The 20,162-nt window shown below is 39.3% G+C and overlaps 1 protein-coding gene across 2 annotated transcripts in view; it reads left to right on the top strand.

The window, feature by feature from the left end:
• Nucleotides 1-20,162, top strand: part of LOC117574157 (uncharacterized) — a 32,252-nt gene that overhangs the window by 10,105 nt on the left and 1,985 nt on the right. For both annotated transcript variants that reach the window (XM_034257839.2, XM_034257838.2), the window contains exons 3-4: nt 6,291-6,334; nt 19,973-20,156. In XM_034257839.2, the coding sequence (XP_034113730.1) occupies nt 20,087-20,156 (70 nt within the window). In that variant the 5' untranslated portion in view covers nt 6,291-6,334; nt 19,973-20,086. The remainder of the gene's footprint in view (nt 1-6,290; nt 6,335-19,972; nt 20,157-20,162) is intronic.

A 20,162-nucleotide genomic window follows, 5' to 3' on the forward strand; every position in this document is an offset into this window, starting at 1 on the left:
CAGAAGACGTTGACAACAACACACCAGAGAATAGAAAAAGTAAAAATTTGCATAGAGGCCAATTTATCAAATTGCTTGTGAGAATGAGAATTGATTGAAAGAATCAGCAAAGCTTTACACAATGATCAAGACACAAATAAAAAATAGCAAGGAATAGAAATATGAAATCGTATTCGATGGTTGCAGATGCAATACCAAAATTTGGTGTTGAGCATAATTTTTGATAGGAATAAGCTATATTTGATGAGAGTGCTAAGCAACGATCTAAAATCCTGCATTGCACATTTTAACATATTTTTTCATGAATTAAAATGGTGTCAGAGCTATTGCAATTTGGCACAACAAGAGATGTTAGCTTTTCACTTGGAAAGCAGAGTAAAACAACATGGGGAAGTGCTCGAGATGTTGTGTTTCAGTTGTTGTCTTTTTGTATCTGTTGCAATGTCAACAAGCAAAGCTGCAGAACAAACAGAGGGGAAAAGCGACTCAAAAAAATGGAAGACTCTTTTCTGCTGGTACACGAATAAAGTAAAAAAGAGTACAATGAAAAAGAAGAGCGTAGGAGAGGAAGGAAGGAAGAACATAACGTGTGCATGATGTGTCCCGATAAGCAGCTGCTACTCGCGCATTAGTCAGCTCCTCCAAATGTTTTGTTTCCCCCTCTTCCGCTCTCCATTATCCCATCTCATGCCTCGCCATAAAAAGTAGATGGCGTGCGAAATAGCGTGCTTGAATGTGCTTGCTGCAAGTGAATCTAATTTGGGGGTGCTCCACAATGTGGGTTTTTATTTTGAAGTGTGAGTGTGAGTGAGTGTACTCACTACACTCAGTGAATGCTCATATACAACATGACAGAAGAAGGATTGGCATGTGATGCACTTCATCAAATGTGGGTTTTTCCCAACACGCGAGTGAATATGAATTCAATCTTTACAGTGGTTTCAGTGGAGGCAAAAGACACGCTGTGGATTATTCGACGACCTGCAGAAAAGCGCCGTTCATTTTTGATTTCTATTCACCCACTCAAATACTTCTTCACTTACCAGCAATTCATAAAGAAGTGTTCTCTCCGTTGTGTATGCGGGAGATACAGCTGAAAGAACTGAAAGGCTGCAAACTAAAGCACACATCGAAAATTGCGTATAAGTACTCATTCGCTGGTCTATTGCAATTTTCCGTTTTCGAGCAGAGTTCCTCGCTTTGTTTACTGTGTTTTTCAGGCGCCTAATTGTGCGTGCCAGCGACAACACAGCAACCCTTTTAACCCTCCTCCCGAATAGCAATCAAAACCGTCAGTCAAAAGAACAGTGGAACCCACAACTGATCCATTGCTCTTCAGGCACTTCAGTTACGTGCACTTCACTCTATGTTACACACATCACGCACTGAGTTCTTTTATCTTGCTATGCATGCATTCCGTACAATTGCTTTTCAATTGCCTAGCATTTTCAGTCGATGGCACAGAGCATGCATAGGTTTTGCATAGCAGCAAGGCTGAAAGCCTCTGTGATTGAATTATGTCTATGCAAAATAAACTCTCTTTTTGTATGCTTCTAATTTTATAAATTTTCTTTTTAAATGTTCAAGCCAGAGTCTTCATTGCATAAACTGATTCCTTCTGGTTGCTTGTGTTGCTCATTTGTGACCCAATTTCACTGTCATTTATCGATTTTCACACAATCATTGAAAACAAGTGCGACCCAATTGAATTCATTCGACCCTTTTATATCCCATTTGTGTATTCGCCCCTCACTAATGTGTCGGAAAGAGGGAAATAAAAGTTTCACTCTGTTTAGCTGCTATTGATTGTTTGTTACGTCTTGCTTTATTCCTTTTTGTAGCAAGAACATCATTCTTATGTGTTTTTAGTTTACGAATGCATTACTCCGCACAATTTCAGACAAATTATTCCTAATCCACAAAAATCTATGTCCCATTTGTCATAGTTTAAGTTTACCAAGTCAGCTAACCGGACAATCCCAAGCAAGTTCATTTGCCAGACCACTTCAAACAGACCACAAGAGCAGCTGGCTCTGTCCCAGCCGAGCTCATTAATTGTGCTCAGCCAGAGATGAATAATGATATGGTAACCCGAGAGACGGAGGGCAAAGTAAGAAGAGAAATCCACAAGTAAGCATTAAATTCGTGTGTGATGAAGCCAAAAATCTACATTTAAAACTGCAACAAGCTGCACACATTTAGTTGCAAGTACTTAGGGGGTTTTGACAGGACATTTATCTGGTTGTTTTATGAGTTTCTGCCTTCGTGTTGATATAACTAAGTTCTCACGTTGCACAAGCTGAAACACAAGCCAGCTGCAACAGTTTTTCATTTCAGTATTTCATTGCTCTGCCGGTTCGCTTTCCCTTCACTTGTGCCTTTTCTCATCATGTGCTTTCGGTTTTTTCCTTCTACCCAATAACAAAAGTTTGCAGCTTTTTTACCCGGTACTCGAAGTGCAAACGGGTAGAAACTGTTTGTCTTACTCATAAATATTTGTATCAGACGCAGGAGCGCATCTCTCTCCCAATAATATTTTATCATAGTAGTCGCACACTTAATTTTTATGAATATTTGAATGCCCTGTAAGAGGAATTTTGACGTCGAGTACACTCGTCTGTTGCTTTCTTACTTGTTTACAATTTGTTTGTGCTACAGTTTTGGTATTGTTTGTTTATGCCCCTTGCTGCATTTTATATTTTTTTCGTTTTTTATTTCCTTTCTCTATGTTTCAGTTTTCAGTTGCCACTTCAGCGCATTTAAACTTTTTACGGTCAACTTGGGATATGAGCATGTTTTGTGCTGCCTGTGTGAGGGTTCCTTTGCCTTCTTGTTTCGCTCTTTTATTTTTATACCCGTACCCATAAGGGAAAAGGGTACTTTTATGGTCATCTTAAACCACAGTCACTCTGTAGGTCACTTGAGATTGTTTACTTCGTAAAAAAAAAATAAGTAGCGGGTATCTCTCAGCAGAGCTCACTCGTCAGTCTGACTTGTTTTCGTTTTTCCTGAGTTTCGTTTGCCATTTGCCACAAGAGTTGCCTTTCTTTTGGTTTTGCTGGAGATATTCAGAGTCCAACCCTTTTTAAATGGAACCATAAACTGACCCAAGTTATTTTTCAATGAACTTTTATGACTTATCTAGGATTTGCTGATAACTTTAGGTTAGACAATCTTAATTAGCAATAAAGTGACTACTTTAATTGTGTGGTTACTTATGTGGCTAAAAATTTTCGTAGTAAGAGAAATGCTTACAAAGTTGATACTCCTTTGTCAAAATAAGCAGAAACTTTAAAATGTTTACTCAAATATCCAATCAACTCGGATATCACTCATGTATCACTGAATAAATAAAACTTGACTTGAAAACACTTTTAAGTTTCAGCAGCTCGACAAGAGCAAATCGCTCTGCAGATGAACATTTTCTCCCTGATACCCTTTTCTCTCTGCACCAGATTGCCACTTCCGTTTTTGTTGGCAATCCCACGCACGTTCTGGTCATAAAGCGCAGCGCACTAAGCCAATTTCAGAGTGTTTATAATTGAAACTTGCCAAGAGCAGAGCAGGATGAAGGTGAATAGGAAATGGGTAGAGAGAGCAGAACAAAACTATAGCAAAGCAGAGAGCAAAGCAAAGCAGTTAACTAAAAGGTGAGTCCATGTCCGAATCATTTCCCCCGCAGCGGATATAAAACGATTTGACTTGGTGACAACATCATTTCCTGCGGGCGTGGTAAAGGAATTGAAAGAGGAGGTGCCACAGTGTGAAATGCTTTTGAGGGGCACAAAGAATAATGTGCACCTAAATTACGGTCATTAATAAGGCGACAAACAGTGTTGGCCAGTTTAAAGCCCTGTTCCATTTTGATAAACTGTTTGACATTGACTACGTGCCACTGAGAAGCGGATGGCAACGATAAGGATAATCACCCAACAGCCTGTTGTGAGTAGAAATAGACACACAGAGATGAAAAGAGGAAGGCAGCTTGGAACGAGCTCATTAAAAGTGAAAAATTAGAACGAGAAATGGACAAATGAAGATCTCATGGAGGAGGCGGACTTAGCTGGATGAACCACTTAGCACAGGTGTTGAATCCCTGCTGAGAATGGAATACTATGTAAAACAGTTCAAATGATATTATAAAGTCGTGAAAAGAAAAACAAAAAAACAAGTGAAATTCCTTGAGGTTTTGATTAAACGAATTTGTTGGCTGCTTGAAAAGTTTGCGGTGATTTGTATTCTGTTTCTTCGAATTTATTTGTTGCCTTTGCAAAAGTTTATCCTGAGAAGCGCAAGGTATTCGTATGTATGCCCCATATAAATCATATTTAATAGACTTTGCTTCTGTGTATGCAAAGTTTGAAGGGGTAGAGTGAGGCCAGATGAGAAATTACCAAATGCCTCCTCATATTCTCTGTTGTCTGTAGATGAAAGGAAGTCTGAAAGGGATAGCAGCTGCAGGAAGTGCTCAACTTGACTCACAAATTTGCATTGTGTGAATTGCTTCCGTTGTTGTTTCATGTTTTTCCAGCCAAGCAAAGGAGATGAGGTGAATCTTGAATTATGCCAAGAAAAGGCAACGAAATATACACTGAGAGAAATTGCAAAAATTTAAAAAACATTACATTGGCTTGTGAATCAAAGTGTCGCACAATCGGACATAGAACTCAGTAAATGAATTTTTGTACTGAATAATTATTTATATTTTGTGTGTTTTATTACTGCGCCAATGTTTCCATTGTATTGCCATTCTTTGTTTTATTTGGCAGCTCGTGTAATTGTTGATTTCCTGCGACGGCATATGTTTTAAATTTGACTCGCCTTCTGTTTATATTTTTGTTTAGATTCTGCATATTTTCTGCTGAACTTTGTAAACAAATAAAGTAAATTAAAAATATTCATATGTACGTATCTATACATTGTGACTAAGTTTCATTTAAAGAACATGCCGTGACTCGTAGAAAACTCATTTATAATTAATATTTTAAGTATTTGGCAGAGAGTTCTTTGGAGAGTTCTATGTGAGCAATAAGCTTCCTCAACCTGACTCAGTCAATGGCCAACTAATTATTTACTTTACGAGAGGCCGCAAAGTTCTTCACTTAATACGAAAAGCAGCTGGCGAAAATGTGGCATTAATTCTCAATTAAATTGTAGCTGTTTCAGATTGTTTACGCCAACTTAGGGGTAATGGGGGGCGTAACGGGAGCATTAGGTAATGGAAGCTGCCCAACTTTGACGCAGTTGAGTGCCTCAGCCTGAGGAAATCAAATTTCCGCGCTATTGGAAATTTCTTTTCAGTCTGTTTACGTGGCAATGAATTCACCTTGACGAACCTCTCTGACCTGCCTTTCACTCGGAGTGGGATGCGTTGTATATTTGAATGCAAATTGGAGCCCAGCATCAACAGCAACCTCAGCAGCCATTGTAGCCATTAACACATAATCCGATTTCCACAATGCTCTTAAGCAAACGAATATCTGAGTGGAAAGACTTTTTAAAAATCTGTTCAAATGCATTTTTATATTAAAGGTGAATCTGCTGAATCCACAAATGTCAACAGATCTTTCTGGGTGGTGAAAGGATTTAATGTAAACACTCTTTTTGTCTGCGCCTGTCACGTGAAAATTAATAAAAGGCGAAAAGTAAACACTAAACTGTGAAACCAGACTCAGAAGTGGTTTAGGAAACCTTAACCCTGAATCGGGGTTCGCCTTTATTTAGTTTTATTTGCCAAGGGAGGCGGTGGAGTGTGCGTTTGATGTGGTCCCAGTTCACACACAAAAATGTCCTAAATTAAAAATTCGCCAGGTAAATATTTATTTAGCAACAAAACAAGCAACAGTACCCAAATAGCAGGGGAAAATTTTAATTTTAGTAAGAAGATAAAATAGAGGAAAGAAAATGGCGTGAAAATGTCTTTTGTGATAGGTGGAGGAAGTTTTTTTTATCAATATTTTAATTACATTCGAAGAGTGACCCATTTCTCCCTCTTTCCCAAAACAATTTGCGTATCTTCTTATTACTAGCAAACAAAGAGCAGAAACCAATGTGACCTGCCATCAGTTTGTGTTTCTCCTGTGGCCACCCTGTGACCCACTTGGTTTGATGTTTATGAACCCTCCATAAAATATTTTTTAGTATACAAACAAAAAACCACACGACAATCAGTTTTTCCTCTTAAACATTCTGGGAGTTTATGGGCAACCTCGATTTCCCGAAAAGAGAGACTCGTATTCTCCTTGCTGTACAAGTATTTGACTTTCCTTTCCTTTGCTTTCTCTTTGCAGGCACCTCTGGGATAATGCATTAGACGAGCAAGGCGAAGGACTTGGTAAATATAATTTGGCAAATTATTAACGGGGATGTAAGAAGTGCTTATCTGTGGAGGGTAAACATTGCAAACAGCAAACAGAGCACAGCGAACGAATTATCCATAATGTTATTTACCAATGTGTGGAGGTGTCTATTGTGGTGATGACAACGATGTAAAGAGTCAAGTGTAGCAGAGGACAGAGACTTACGATATGCTTGTTTGGTATACACATTTCAGCCTGTCAACAACAGGATGCATTCATAACTTTGGCACAGCAAGTGGAGGATGTCCTTTGGAAACTATCAACTCAGCAATACTTGCATCCCTTCCACATTATTCAATTAAACTTTGATACAATTCGAAACATCTGCTGCTGATGCTGGCAGATGAATGTCTTGTCAGACAAATATGAAATTTCCCAGCTGTATTCTGTCTGTACCTAGTGGAGTGCGTATTCAATAAATGAAAGCAGGAATTTTCAATTTAAATTGCATTAAATTTACACTAGCAGCAAAAACTGCCAACGGGAAAAGGAAAACCGACAACATGCAACAGCAGGCAACAAACAAGCAGCCGAGAGCCAACAGCCGCAACATTTCCTCTGCGTCCCCCAAAAAGTGTTGCATATCCGCAGGGGTCGATGGTGTCCTGGTCAATGCAAGTTTCATCCCGCAGGCGAACTCGACCATCAATTCATTAAATTGCTCACTTGGCTGATGTTGCTGCTAATTGGCTTGGTGAGAGAAGCTTCCTCTGTTGTGCCAAATTTATTCTGGGATCTGCAATTCCCAAACTGACATTATTCTTAGCATCTGTTGATTTCCAACTAATAATTTCGAAAATTCCCACATATTAATATTTAAAAATACCAACTCACAGCCTTGTAGGATACGGAGCCTAATCACATAATTCAACAGAGTTAATAAAATGCGCTGTTAAAAGCATTTCAAGTATGCGATTTTTCTCATCTCTCATCCTCGCTGGGGAATCATTTCCCAGCTGGAGAGTTCATTGCTCTACTCTCCGCTTAAAGCGCCCCTCAGACAAGCATAATAAAAAAGGAGGATAATAAAATTTATGCGTTTTGATTTATGTGTCAGCCTCAGATGCCGCTATCAGCATGTGGTGCGTATACGTGATATTTTAAAAGCCAATTTGGCTGTGTTTGCTGGGGAGGCGCATTAAGCGAATCAGCAACATCCAAACAAGCAACAGCCACCAGCGAGCAGCAAACAAACGAAGTACAAAATAAAAGGATTATTTTGCATTGAATTTATGAGAGCGTAATAAATAAATTAGCCACAGTTTGTTTTCCTTTTTATTATATTTTAATCAGCAAATGGCTTTGGGGTTCTGTGCTGGTTTGCTTTCGTTGGCTTGCGGTCGAGAAATTTTTCATTAAGTTCTCAACTTTTTATATATTTTTACTCAAGAAACATTGCTTTTAAAAGTAACAAGGTAACTTTAAATTGTGAATTGTGAAATTCACTGTTCAAGCACTCTACGCAAAGTTTGTGGATGGTGATTTCATTATATTTCTTTTAAGATAATTGCACTCCAACTCGAAATCCATGTGATTGTCATTTTCAATGCTCATGTCCTGACATCACATGTGCTCCATTGCCAAGGATTTCATTCGATTTCCGATTTCAGACGAACCAAGTTTAGTCTGTAGAATGTTGGCTTGGCCTTTTAATCAAACTTAGTCCAACTCGGGCGCAAACTTTTTGCCACACAACACATGCTTGCAATTTGGTCCTCCTCATTCGGCGCACTCTCTTATCCTCTTTCTCTCGCTTCACATTTTCCAACTGCTGTTTTGGCTGGCAAATAAAACCGCATCCTGCTGTCGTACTAGTTGTTGTTTTTCTCCCTCCGGGATGCCCACGAGACACGCTCCACAGCGCAGAGTCAGCTAAAAATGTCAGGCTCTTATTGCAGCTTCTGTACAGGTGACTCCTGACTCACCTCTTCCTTCAGGGATGGAATGAGGTGGAACAGCTGCCGCTTTATGACAGGAGTTAGTGAGTTGAACTGCAGTCACAGTGATGACCCAACAGATTGGCAAAGCCATCAAAAGTTGTGGTTTTGGTGAAATATGCAAACTACTCGTCCAGAGCAAACGAGCTGTTCAAACGTATGTAATTTCTGCCCTAGGATACTGACCAGCGAAGTCGCGTGAAAGAGTGTCAATCATACGTCCCGTGGTTTCAGACAAAGTGTCAGCTAACGATGTTGCGAGCCATTGTTGGTGTCATTATGATTATCGTTATTGTTGTCCCTTTGCTAACGCTTTTCGCATTTTCCTCTTACCATCTAACATAATGAAAAGAAAATATTGCCATGTTGTTACATTTGTTGTTGCTGTCGCTGGCATTTTTACTGTTTTTGCTGTTGTTATGTAAAGCAGGCACATAATAAAAATAATAATGAAAATAACTCGACAGGTTTTTGTTGTCGTTTTTTGTTGTGGCTGCTATTGTTGTCGTTGTTGTTGTTGTCATGCGCTGAAAACCACAAAAGAGCAGCAAATTGAAATTTAATGAAATTTATTAATTTTATGCATTTTTGATGATGTGGCAGAAATATTTTGTATTCGGCTTCAAATTGATCGCATAGCGGATTACATTATGCGTGGCTTTTGTTAAAAAATCAATAGCAAATTCACATAAATTTGTAAAGGTTTCATAAACATTTCACGAAATTAAGTTTAATTAGATATTTGAGAATTTTAAGTTGAAATGCGTGTTAAATAAAACTAAGAAGCGTTCTCAAGCGGTAAACATCAACGGCGAGTCGCCAAGATAACCGAGTTAAACCAAAAAGGAAACCTAACAAGCCAAAGATAAAGCCAAAGCTGTGAAATTTAACGCGTAAAACTTTTTGTGGCCAGGAGGATGATGCTTAAGTGGTTGAGTTGTTGCTGCCTCAAACTACATAGAAGATAAATACCCGACAAGTCGCTGAACAAAAGTTTATGAGGAAGCTCAAGATGTTTAACAAAACTTAGTTTCCTTCAGAGCTTAGATAAGGGTTATATCGTTGTTAAAGATAAAATTCTCTTCAAATAAGTTGTACTCATTTAAAAGTATCCTTTTAAGGAACATCAACTCCAAATCGACACATTAAAAACGTTATTATATTCGTAATTTGTGCGTGTCACAAACAACGAAAAGTAATGTGAATTACGTGTGTCATTTTATTGCCATGTTCGCACATCACGTATACGCAGCATCAGCTCCAACACACAGTAAAGGTAAACCATATGAGAAATCAAACGCAAATCAAAGTCTTTTGTCATTTCAGCTTAGCATTTGCGGCAAACAAAAGAAAGTGAACAAATCATAAACCAGCAATCACTTAGTTGATTCTTCACTTTCAAAAACACTCGTATTAACCCCTTACAGCAGTCGAACTCGACTGTTTTTACATTCCGCAATGTTTTATTTATTACAAACCTTTCACACGACACACAACAGCAGCCGCAATCACAATCACAATGCCTTGAGGCCTCCGTCTGCGAATCAACTTTGACATTCCCGTGTCATTTTTTATTCCTCGCCTTTTATTGCGTGCCATTACTTTAGTATTCTCGTGCCTCCATTTCGATACATTTCTCCCTCCGTCAAAAGCAATCGATGAAGCAGCTACGAATGGCAAGTTGTGAGTTCGTTGTACACATTGAGAAGCTGATGTGTGGCTGCCTCGCTGCTGTGCTGTTATGCTGCCTGCCTTTAATGTATTTCAATTATTTTTATTGGCTTATCATAAATTATAATGCCCTCTGGCCTTGGGTTCCATATTTTTCGTGCCTGATACTTTTCTCGCTTGCCACTTTTCTCTGTATTCCATTTAACTTTCACTTGCCTCAAAGCATTTTCACAGTTGTGTAGTTTTCTCCTCCTGATGGGGCTGGAACACATGTTGAGCCTTGTTTTTGGCATTGCCGCTTATTGAAAAACTTTGACTTGGATTCCTTCTTCATCTTCTTGAGTAAAACTTTCAGTTAAACCTGCAACAACTTTTCCTTATTCTTGCAGCATTTTATAATTTCATGGCGTTTCTTCCATATTTTATTTAGCTGGTAAAACTTTATCGAGTTCATTATTCGTGCCAAGTGCGCCTTAATTATTTCTGCATTTGCCACTAAGACAAATTGAATTGTCCTTTTAGTGTTCTCGCAGTTGTTTTGTTTGTTATTTTGAATTACTTAAGCGGCAGACTTTACTCGTTCTGCTTGAAATTCACTTTCATTTTGTTAAGTTTTATGCAAATGACAGGATATTAAGAGCTCTGCAAAGATTGCATTCGGGATTGTGGGTTGGATTCCTTTCAACTTGATTTACTTTGCTGAGTAAATTTGGATTTATTTTGCCAAATGAACATTGCAATTGGAATACGAGTTCACTCCAATGATTTCGACTATTCCATCATCATTAATCAATCCACTCGAGTTTATACAAATTTCTGGCATGTTTGTTGAATACTTTCCTCCTCCCTCTCCGCCCCTTTGTTCTCTTTACTAGTTGCCTTTCATTACTCATTCATTGCAATTTGGCACAGCTCCCTGTTGTGCTTGCCACATTTAACACGCCGCATTGCATTCGCGTCTCTATTATACGTACAAGTTACCCTTCTCTCCCTTCCCTCTACTCTGACATTTTGCACAATTTTAATTATCACGCCATCGTCATCAACCTCATCATTGTTTTTGTAATTGTTGCAAGCGGCACCGCAAATGCAATTTCCGTGCAAAATATTTGCACAAAGGCACAGAAACTTTCTCCGTCCTCGTGTTTCTCTTTCTCTCAACAAAGTTGTACAAAAATAGGAGTAAACGTTGTTGGTTGTATGTGCCAAATAAGCAAAAGAAAAGGGAAAAGTTTCCACTACAAGTATTGGCTAGGTAAAAGACGCTTTCCATTTAGTTGTTCTCTGCTGTATTGCCTTTGCTCACTTCTTCTCACTTCTATTTTCCCTAGAGAACTTAAAGTTCAGCATGGAGTTTACAACTCTTAACAGTTTATTTCTGCATTGCATACTTTGCGGCGCTTCGCACACTTTGTGGATACTCGAAAGTAAAAGAATTTGGAGAGAAATGAGTAAGAATTGGTGTGCGCTGCTTTGCTGCTTTAAATTAAAAGAAGCATTCAGTTCAGCAAAAAGTTGCAGCACACAAAATAAACTATGAGCAAAGCCACTTCCAACTAGAAAAATGAACTATTGAAGTTTGCTTTCCCTTCGCTTTTGTTGTTATTGTTTTCAGTTAGTTGCAGCTTGTTTGCTGCATAACGACAAAATGCACTTTGTTTGATGAGCAGCACTGAGAAACCCTTGGCCAACTGGCGCCAGGGCTAGCATGTGCCAATAGGAACGTGCAAACAGATATAAACAGAGCCCGAAGCAGACAGCTTTAAAGCAGGCCACAGACAGGGATAATGCCAACTGACAGCCAGCATTTCATTCATTTCCTTTTACCACTTTTCCAAATGCTGTAAATCAGCTTCCTGAAAAAATAATGAGAAATTATTGGCGCAGTGCGCCTCGAGACGAACGACTGTCGCAGTCCTTCTTCGTTGTGTTGCAACGTTCAAGATGTTTCTTGAATGAAATGATTGATTGTGGACAGACGATATTAAGTATATGTCACGTATGCAACGACAGGTTGTTGAATCGAATTAAGAATTTAATTGACTTTATACTTAAAGCATTGTACAGGAGATGCTTTATTTCACTCAGACATTCAATTAAGATTCTATAAACTGCACATTAAGAATATATTGCTGGACATTTGCATATTTCTTATATTGCTAAAAAAGAGTAGATGAGAGAAGAATGTAGAGTTCCTTATTTATTACCCTCAATACCAAACTCTGTTGGTATGAGCAACAAAATCTGGATGTGAGCAGCCGCTTTCCAGTTCATCGAGCTTGTGCAACATTGTGGCTGAAGCAAACTGAAAAGAGCTGCTTAAATTTACAGCCTGAACATAAATTGAAAATATTTGCTAGCCTGTGTGACTTATGGGAATTTATGCAGCTTAAAGTCTCGAACAGCACAATGCAAAACTCGGTTCTCATATTGAAATTCATGTTGTGCAATGAGAATATTGATGCAAGAATCCTTCACGTCGCAACCTGGTTTCCATTTGCTATGCATTCAACTAGGTCATGTAGAATGAATGTCGAATAAATCCTTTAAAGGTATTGTGTTCCATTTCTATCTTTCATTTATTTTCCTCGCTTTTGAGGTTGACTATCAAATTATCACACTTCCACTTCAAATGCCTCGCAGTAATTTTAAAGTTTAACACGCATGCTTCGAAGTGTACGTGAGACGATTAACCTAATTAGATGAGCAAATCCAACACTCGACAGACCAAAGACAAAGCTCCTTCTAAGCATGACAGATAAGCGACAGAATCAAGAAGGGAAGATGAAGCTGAAGCTGAGATTCGCATAATGCTTAAATATTTGCTTGGCAAGTGTGGTAAAAACAGGAGACAGAAGGATAAGCATCAACAAGAACGCGCTTACATAAACGAATCCTTATCGAGGAACACCTTTTGTTGAGCCTTTAACACACACTTAAGTGCTTGAATATAATTTCCTAAAATTCTGTGTGAAATTTTAATTTTCTCACGCAAACACACACACACACAATGGAAACATTTTTGATAAGCGCTTTAATTAGCTTAAGTTTTCATGTCGCCATTTCGCATTCCCTGTGAGTCCTTGTGTGGTCCCTGATGAGGTGACTACATCAAATTAATTGCCTTCTCGGTTAGCCTCTTCTTTTGTGTGCATACAATATACTGTATATATGTATGTGTGTGTGTGTCTTGTATAATATAAACATGTATTATCCCGTCTTGGAATTCACCTTAGCGGCTCTGCCAGGGAAAACTTTTCATTTTCATTTGAGTTTCAGCTTTGCTCAAGGCAACAAATAAGAGGAGACACCTTCCCCATGGGCACCACGCCCACTTCGTTTCTCACCTTTATACGACCCTTAGTCACACACACACACACTCACATATATGTATAAGCAACTCGAACTTCATATTGTAGCTGCAGCTGCTCAGTTCCTCAATCTGTCATTGAGTCATGTGACTGGAGCCTCAGGAACTCAACTTTAAATTGAGTTTTCCTTGGAGAACTTTCGAAGCTGTGAGTGAGCTGTGAGCTGACTATACAATGTAATAGATAACTTTCCTTCTGGGCATGGCACCCTGTATGAATGGGCTGATTGCTGTTTTGTTATTCATGGAATTGTTTAAAAATTTAGATTGCTACGAAACTTGCAAATGACATTTGCCCCTATTGTTCTTGTTGCTTTATCAAGTGGCACGCACCTTGTCGAAGAAATCAGATTAAAGATTAAAGAGACTGTCACTTAATCATCGTATTTTAGTTAATTTCATATTATAAACTCCATAATGTAAACCTAATTTAAGTACTTAATATGCTATCTATTAGTTTAATTAATATTCTAACTTTTTATTTGCGTTTTCCTTGAGATTCTTTAATATTTAATTCCATATCAATTCCTTAAGCCATTAGATAGTGTAAGTAAGGATTCCTTTCCTCTTCTTCTATGGCACTCACACACTTCAAGTTAATGAAAAAAGCCTCTTAAAATTCCACGTAAAAATGAGAGCAACAAAAGAACAACAAAAGTATTTGCAAGCATAATTTAATTAATTAGAAAGAAGCCCCTTCCTTTCCTTAGTCCCTCCCTATATCTTATTGTGTATTATGTCAATTAGTTGAGAACCGCAGCTGGGACTTTGTAAATGAAACCTGAAGTAGAGAAATTCATTTCGGACATCTTTTGCGTGCCAGTCACGTCCTCCTCTCTCTTTCTCCCCACTTCGCCTACTTTCGGCGTTAGCAACGCGATAAAACTGTAAAGTGAAGCCAATTCATTAATTTACACAGCCAACGAACTGAAGCAACAGGATAACCACACAATTAGATGAATTCTCAAACGAAAAGAATATCCAAACATTGGTCAACTTTTCATTTGCCTCGCTGACTGAATCACCTTTGTTTTGCTTTGCTGTCATGGAATTGACATCATCAGAAGAAGTCTCTTTGTAGTTCAGCCAACAGCAAGTGAACAACCTCGTTTGGCCACTGAACCGTGTGAGCAGGGAGAATGAGCGAAAAGAGACGAGAATTCTAGTCGAGCCATCCACTAGATGGCACCGAGTGCCACTTATTGAGTGGCAAACACATTCAGCACTCAGCTATCAGGCAGAGAAGAGAAGGGTCTTGCTTTTGTGGTTGTCCAATTGCGGTCGAGTGTCATCGGGCACATCCCAACAACCAGACGGACAGCTGACTCACACACACACACAGCTGGCACTAATACACTCACAATGCTATTGGTGTCAATAGAGGAAGATTAGGTGGCAGAACGTGAAGCCTTTTGCAGCCAGTTTGCCACATCATTAAGTTCTTAATTAGCTCAGCCAGCAGCTGCCATTTTTGGAGTGCACTTAGCATGATGGAAAAGGGGGGAAAAGGCGTCAAGAGAAAAGCTGCTTTGCATGCAGTTGAAACAGCAGCAGGGAAATTTCTTAAGCTGCTTTTCCACCCAGCAACTATTGAGTGCAGTCTTAGCCTTTCTTATCTTGTCTCCTTCCATTTGAGTGGCACTGGATCAGGATCAGAGCAGGACTCTTAAGCGTCTCTCAAGTGCAAATGACCGTTGCTCTGCTTAAGCCGTAAGATGGCCAAGGTTCAATGCATTTTCCATCCATTTGCATTACAGCTTAAGCTGAGGAAGAGCATTATATGGAATTAAATAAAGTTTTACGACGACTGATAATACATTCCATTAAAAAACACGTGTAAGTTCTCTCCCAAATAACTGTCGTGTAATGGAATATTGGAACTGCGCCTCCATCATTTGCCACAGCAATTAGCGCAACCGGCAACAAAATTTGATTATCGCAGTGTGCGCGGATTGTTCGTAATTGGAATGTTTTGAGGTTGCAGCGTGAAATTGCCAACAATCCACATGTCGCATTGTTGATTTATGGCCACAGTAGGCCCCCATAGAGACAGACAGATAGGCAGGCCTATGGCAAGTGCGTGTCTCAGGGCAACCACAAATACAACCCATGTGTTCTGCAGTGGTGCATTTGTGGTTTTTGGATGTTGTTTTGTATGGGTCTGTCTGTCACCTGCATTCGATTTAACACCCGCAGAAATATCGCAATAAATGGGGATTAAATGCTCTTTTAAGGGTTTCGCTTCAGTTCCACAATCATACTATAATGGAACATTCAAACTGTCAGCTGACAGTTCGAGAGCCAATTGCGAAGGCCACAATCATTGAAAAAATTGGCTTAAGTGCTTAACTAATGGTAAGCATGGCAATAAGCCGATCCACAAACATCCCCCCTTTCCCATTCCTACTCCAACTTGACCCTGACATAAGTCTCATGCCAGTTGGGTGAACGATTCCCACGAAGAGGTTGCTTGCGTGAGCTGCTAACATTTTTGGAGTGTGCATCCATTAAACGTTTTCCGTTAAAAGCCCACAGAGCATGGCCCATAAATAGTGGAGACAACAGAGAACAGAACAGGTTGGGAGTAAGTAGTAAACAGGACGCAGTTAATTGGCTTTCAAAGCGAGCACAAGAAGAACCTATTTATGAGTAGGAACTGAACTTTTAATTTTAAGAGTGATTCTCTAGATTCAATATTTTATGTAATAATTTTGTAGTCAATTAAATTAAATTCATGCAACTGAATTTCGTTTGCATATTTATTGGATTTTTTGTTGACTTTGTGATAAAATGAATATGAAAAGTAATTAAACAAGCGTTGCACTATTTTTAATGAAATTATGCGAGTGAATAACTAAATAACTGACTGAGCAGCTTTTAACTCATGTCTAACACACTGACACATCAACTCATACATATGCAAAAGCTAACTGCAAATTGCGAATATGATTTTCGCCATTTGCCAGCGACAATAAAAGTTATTCCGTACGCTGCAGTTATGCAAATGCATTTCACACACATGTGCGAAGCGAATTTCCCCTCACTGGGGAGATATAACCTGAACGGCAAATAAAAGAGGGAGCTGAAAAGCATGCTCCGCAAATTGGAAAACGAAAACTGATGGAAATTAAATAACAATGTCATTTGCCAATTTGGCGCAAGTTTCAAAGAGGACCTAAAACTTTTCTAGACAAAAGAAAAAGCTAATTTAATAATCGGTCATTTCCAAAAGCAGTTTCCATTAAGCAATGAATAGCTGTTCTTTTCGGTTATGTTTAGCTCTAATTTATATAAAGTTAATTTGACAGAAATTGAAATTCAGCCAGTCGAATGGCCAAGTACAATATAAAAAGTGTAAACAAAAAAAGAGAAGACAAAAACTTTGTTAACTTTGATTGAAATTCAAAGCTGAGCAACAAAATGGATGACGCTCTGTGGCATTTACTTCCAGGCCATTAAGGCACAATGACACACGCGGCTGTTAAAATGGGATGAGGAAAGGGCGGGAGAGACAAGTTAGGAGTTAGAGGAAGAAGACCTTTGTCTAAACTTTGGGCCTGAATTTGCTTGCCTGCCCTTGGATTGGCTTTTTTGTCGCCTCTGACACTTCTCTGAACCCTTGTCAGCTCATCGAGGGAGGGATTGGGGCGGTGTTAGTGATGAGTTGGCCGATAATATTGAATTTGCAGTGTGCTTAATCATGGGACTCAAACAGAGGCCAAAGCCTTACCGACTGCAGAGGACAGCTAGAACGAATTCTTGCCCAGGCCTTCTTATGTGCAGATTATCATTGTCAAAGCTGAAATCATAATAAATCATTTGGCTTGCTCAGCAGACAAGCAAAATTCCTTGTCGTCTGCACGAGTTTTAAAGGAACGTGCACTTGAAATCCTTTGGCAACTTACAAATCCATTTAATGGCATTTCCCTAACAACCTGGCCTAACAACCTGACACACTTTTCCTTGTAGGAAAGTAAAAGCCTCCTTGTTGGAGGCATTTACCTACGCTGACCCTGAACCTAATGAGCACCCGCAATTAGAATCCGCATGAAATATATAGCCTCGTGCCTGGCATTAAATCCAGAATCTTCTCCCTCCATCTGCCATCATTTACAAGCAGATTAAGAAATTAATGGCCTACCATTGAATCAGCTTCGTTGTTAAGGAAATTCGGGAAGAGGTTTCTTTGGCTGACTTTTGGTTTCGAGCGCTTTGTCATTTTTCATTTTTAATGCGCGCCACGGGGCAGTCCAAGAGCCTCCCACATAAACCAGATTAGCCACGCCCAAACAAAGCAAAAGAAGAAAAGGAAATCTAAAAGCATTAAAGATTTCAGATGTTGCGACGAACAAAAGTGGAAGAAAGCATCTAATTGAGTTGCTTTCTTCAGCATGGCTGTGAGATTGTGCAGGAAATGAGGCAAACTCTCATTTTGCCTAGTCATAAGCGTTGACTCGACAGCCCAGTTGTTGACCATAAAGGTAGCCACGAAATTAAATAAGTCCTGCTCCATACACAATGAGGACAAGGCTCCACTGAGGCTGCAACTAACAAGCACATTGACAGTCGTTAAAAGAGGACAATGACAATGGACGTCTGCTGAGTTGACTGTTGCCAGGATGCGAGGGACAGCCACAGCACAACAACATCACCGCACAACGTTTTATATATTTATGAGCCACAGACAGGAATACAACAATATAATACAATGCAGAAAAGGTAACGTCATTTGGTCAAAGAATGGAAGAATGAAGAAAAAGCAATAGCAACAGTAAAAGCAAAAGCGAACGGAGAAAACGAGACAAAGAGAAAGGTGTGGAATGGCTGACTTCCGTTTCCGTCAACACTGGCGTTGAATGCTGCTTCCTGCCAAACGGCAGTCAGTCAGCCCGTTAGTCTGCTTTGTGGCTAATTTGCAAATAGAATCGAGAGGGGACTAACAAGCTACCAGCTTATGCAATTTAATTACAATTTGTTGCCTTTCCTTCTGCTAGCAAAGGTGAAAACATTAAGAGAGTATTCGATCCGTCTAATGGCATCTAAGTGAAATAACCTGTGAATGGCATCTACTCTAATTATAATATAGATGGCAAAATGCCAAGAGGTCATCAGACTTATTAAGTTCACTAAATGAGTTTGCCAACATAAACCACATACGCAACAAGGCAATATGATTAGAATCACAAGGCGCATAATTAATTGGGGCAAATGTGCAAATATCAAGCATACGACTAATATGCTGAAATGATTTGCGTGTTTTGAATTGAATTGACATGCATTTGGGCTATGAATATTGAATATAAAAAGTAAAATACATTTTGCTGTAAAAATTAAATCAGATGAGATATTAAGTCTATTAAAACCTGATTTCTCTTTATGAATGGAATAAACACTGCTTTTTCATGGTCAAATGGCCAGTAATGTGCCTGAAGCGTGTTTGCTTTATACATATTTGATTTTGCCCTTTGCAAATGTTATTTCTGCCGCGTCAAAATACAGTGCTCTTCCCTTTTCACTCTTCTGTTGGTCATTCAAGCCTATGTTGCCGTCCCCAGACTCATTTCACATCGACATGAATCGTGTTTGCTTGTCATATATCATGGCAGGCATTGCAATTTGATTGGCAAGTGAGAGGAATGGGATGGAATTATTTATTGGCAGAATCGCAATGAAAAGTAATTATTATGTTTATGCGTGAGAGAGGCGAAACACAGTCCACTGTCCACCATTCTCTGTATACTTCTCACTTTTGTTAAGAGAGAAACTCATTTCTGACTCATATTTAATCCACACGCGTGGCTCTCATAAATTATGTGCTCGCAGCTAAAGTACAACTCGTGGCAGGTTTTTTGCTCGCAAGTCAAAACCATTTGTCATAATTTGCGCAGAGCAAAAGTGGGAATGAGATATTGAGAAAAATAAAGCGAAACTCCCAAACCAATCGCCTTGGACCATTAAACTGTCAATAACAACAAAAACATCAACATCAACAACAACAACTATAAAGAACAACAACAACAACAATAAAAAAAATACTTCGCGTATTCGACACGAAAATCGACTGAAAAGCAATTATTTACACTCCTGCAATAAAAATATGCCGCACGCTGCGTTCACAAGGAATAACTGCTCCTTCTTCTCCTCTTTCTTCCCTCTTGCCGCTTGCCTCTTCCTTTTTTCCACCGAGAAAAGTTGTGTCAAAAATTGGCGTTGTGAAATTTATTACCTCTCCTTTTGGCTGGCTGCGCGGCTTCTTCCTTGGAATTGCATTTCGCGTGTCCTGACCAGATTTTTATGGCCTCCTCCCAGAAGATTGCGCTGCTGGCGAGAAGGAAAAAGCGAATCATGGGGCTGTGAAGTTTTTGATTTTTACGAGTCTGACGTTTTCCACCATTGAGTCGACAAATCTGAAATCTGAATTGGCTTTTTCCCATGAATAGACGTGGGATTTGCACAAAAGCCAATTATGAAAATGAAAAAAAAATAGAAGAATGAAATCTTCACATATCCAATACTCAGCATATGCCAAGCTCGAAGCTCCTGACTTGGCATTTTCAATCTGTTCGCCACCAACAGAAGCCACATAATCAATCAGTTATTCACATGTGTATGTGTGTTCTTTACTTTTCTTACAGGACAAAAATGTTGCAGCGCCCCAATTGGCAGTGGGCCACATAACGTCGCCCCTTCCTCCACCACACACACACACACATAAACACATTCAGCATCCTGTGAGTCAAATTCAAAGCATGGCGACGCCCACGTCAATAGAAGTCTTCAGTTGCCTGGCACTTTTGCTCGGCGCTTTCATCAGCAGCGGTAAGC

The sequence above is a fragment of the Drosophila albomicans genome, chromosome 2R (assembly GCF_009650485.2).
Source record: "Drosophila albomicans strain 15112-1751.03 chromosome 2R, ASM965048v2, whole genome shotgun sequence".
Taxonomy (NCBI): domain Eukaryota; kingdom Metazoa; phylum Arthropoda; class Insecta; order Diptera; family Drosophilidae; genus Drosophila; species Drosophila albomicans.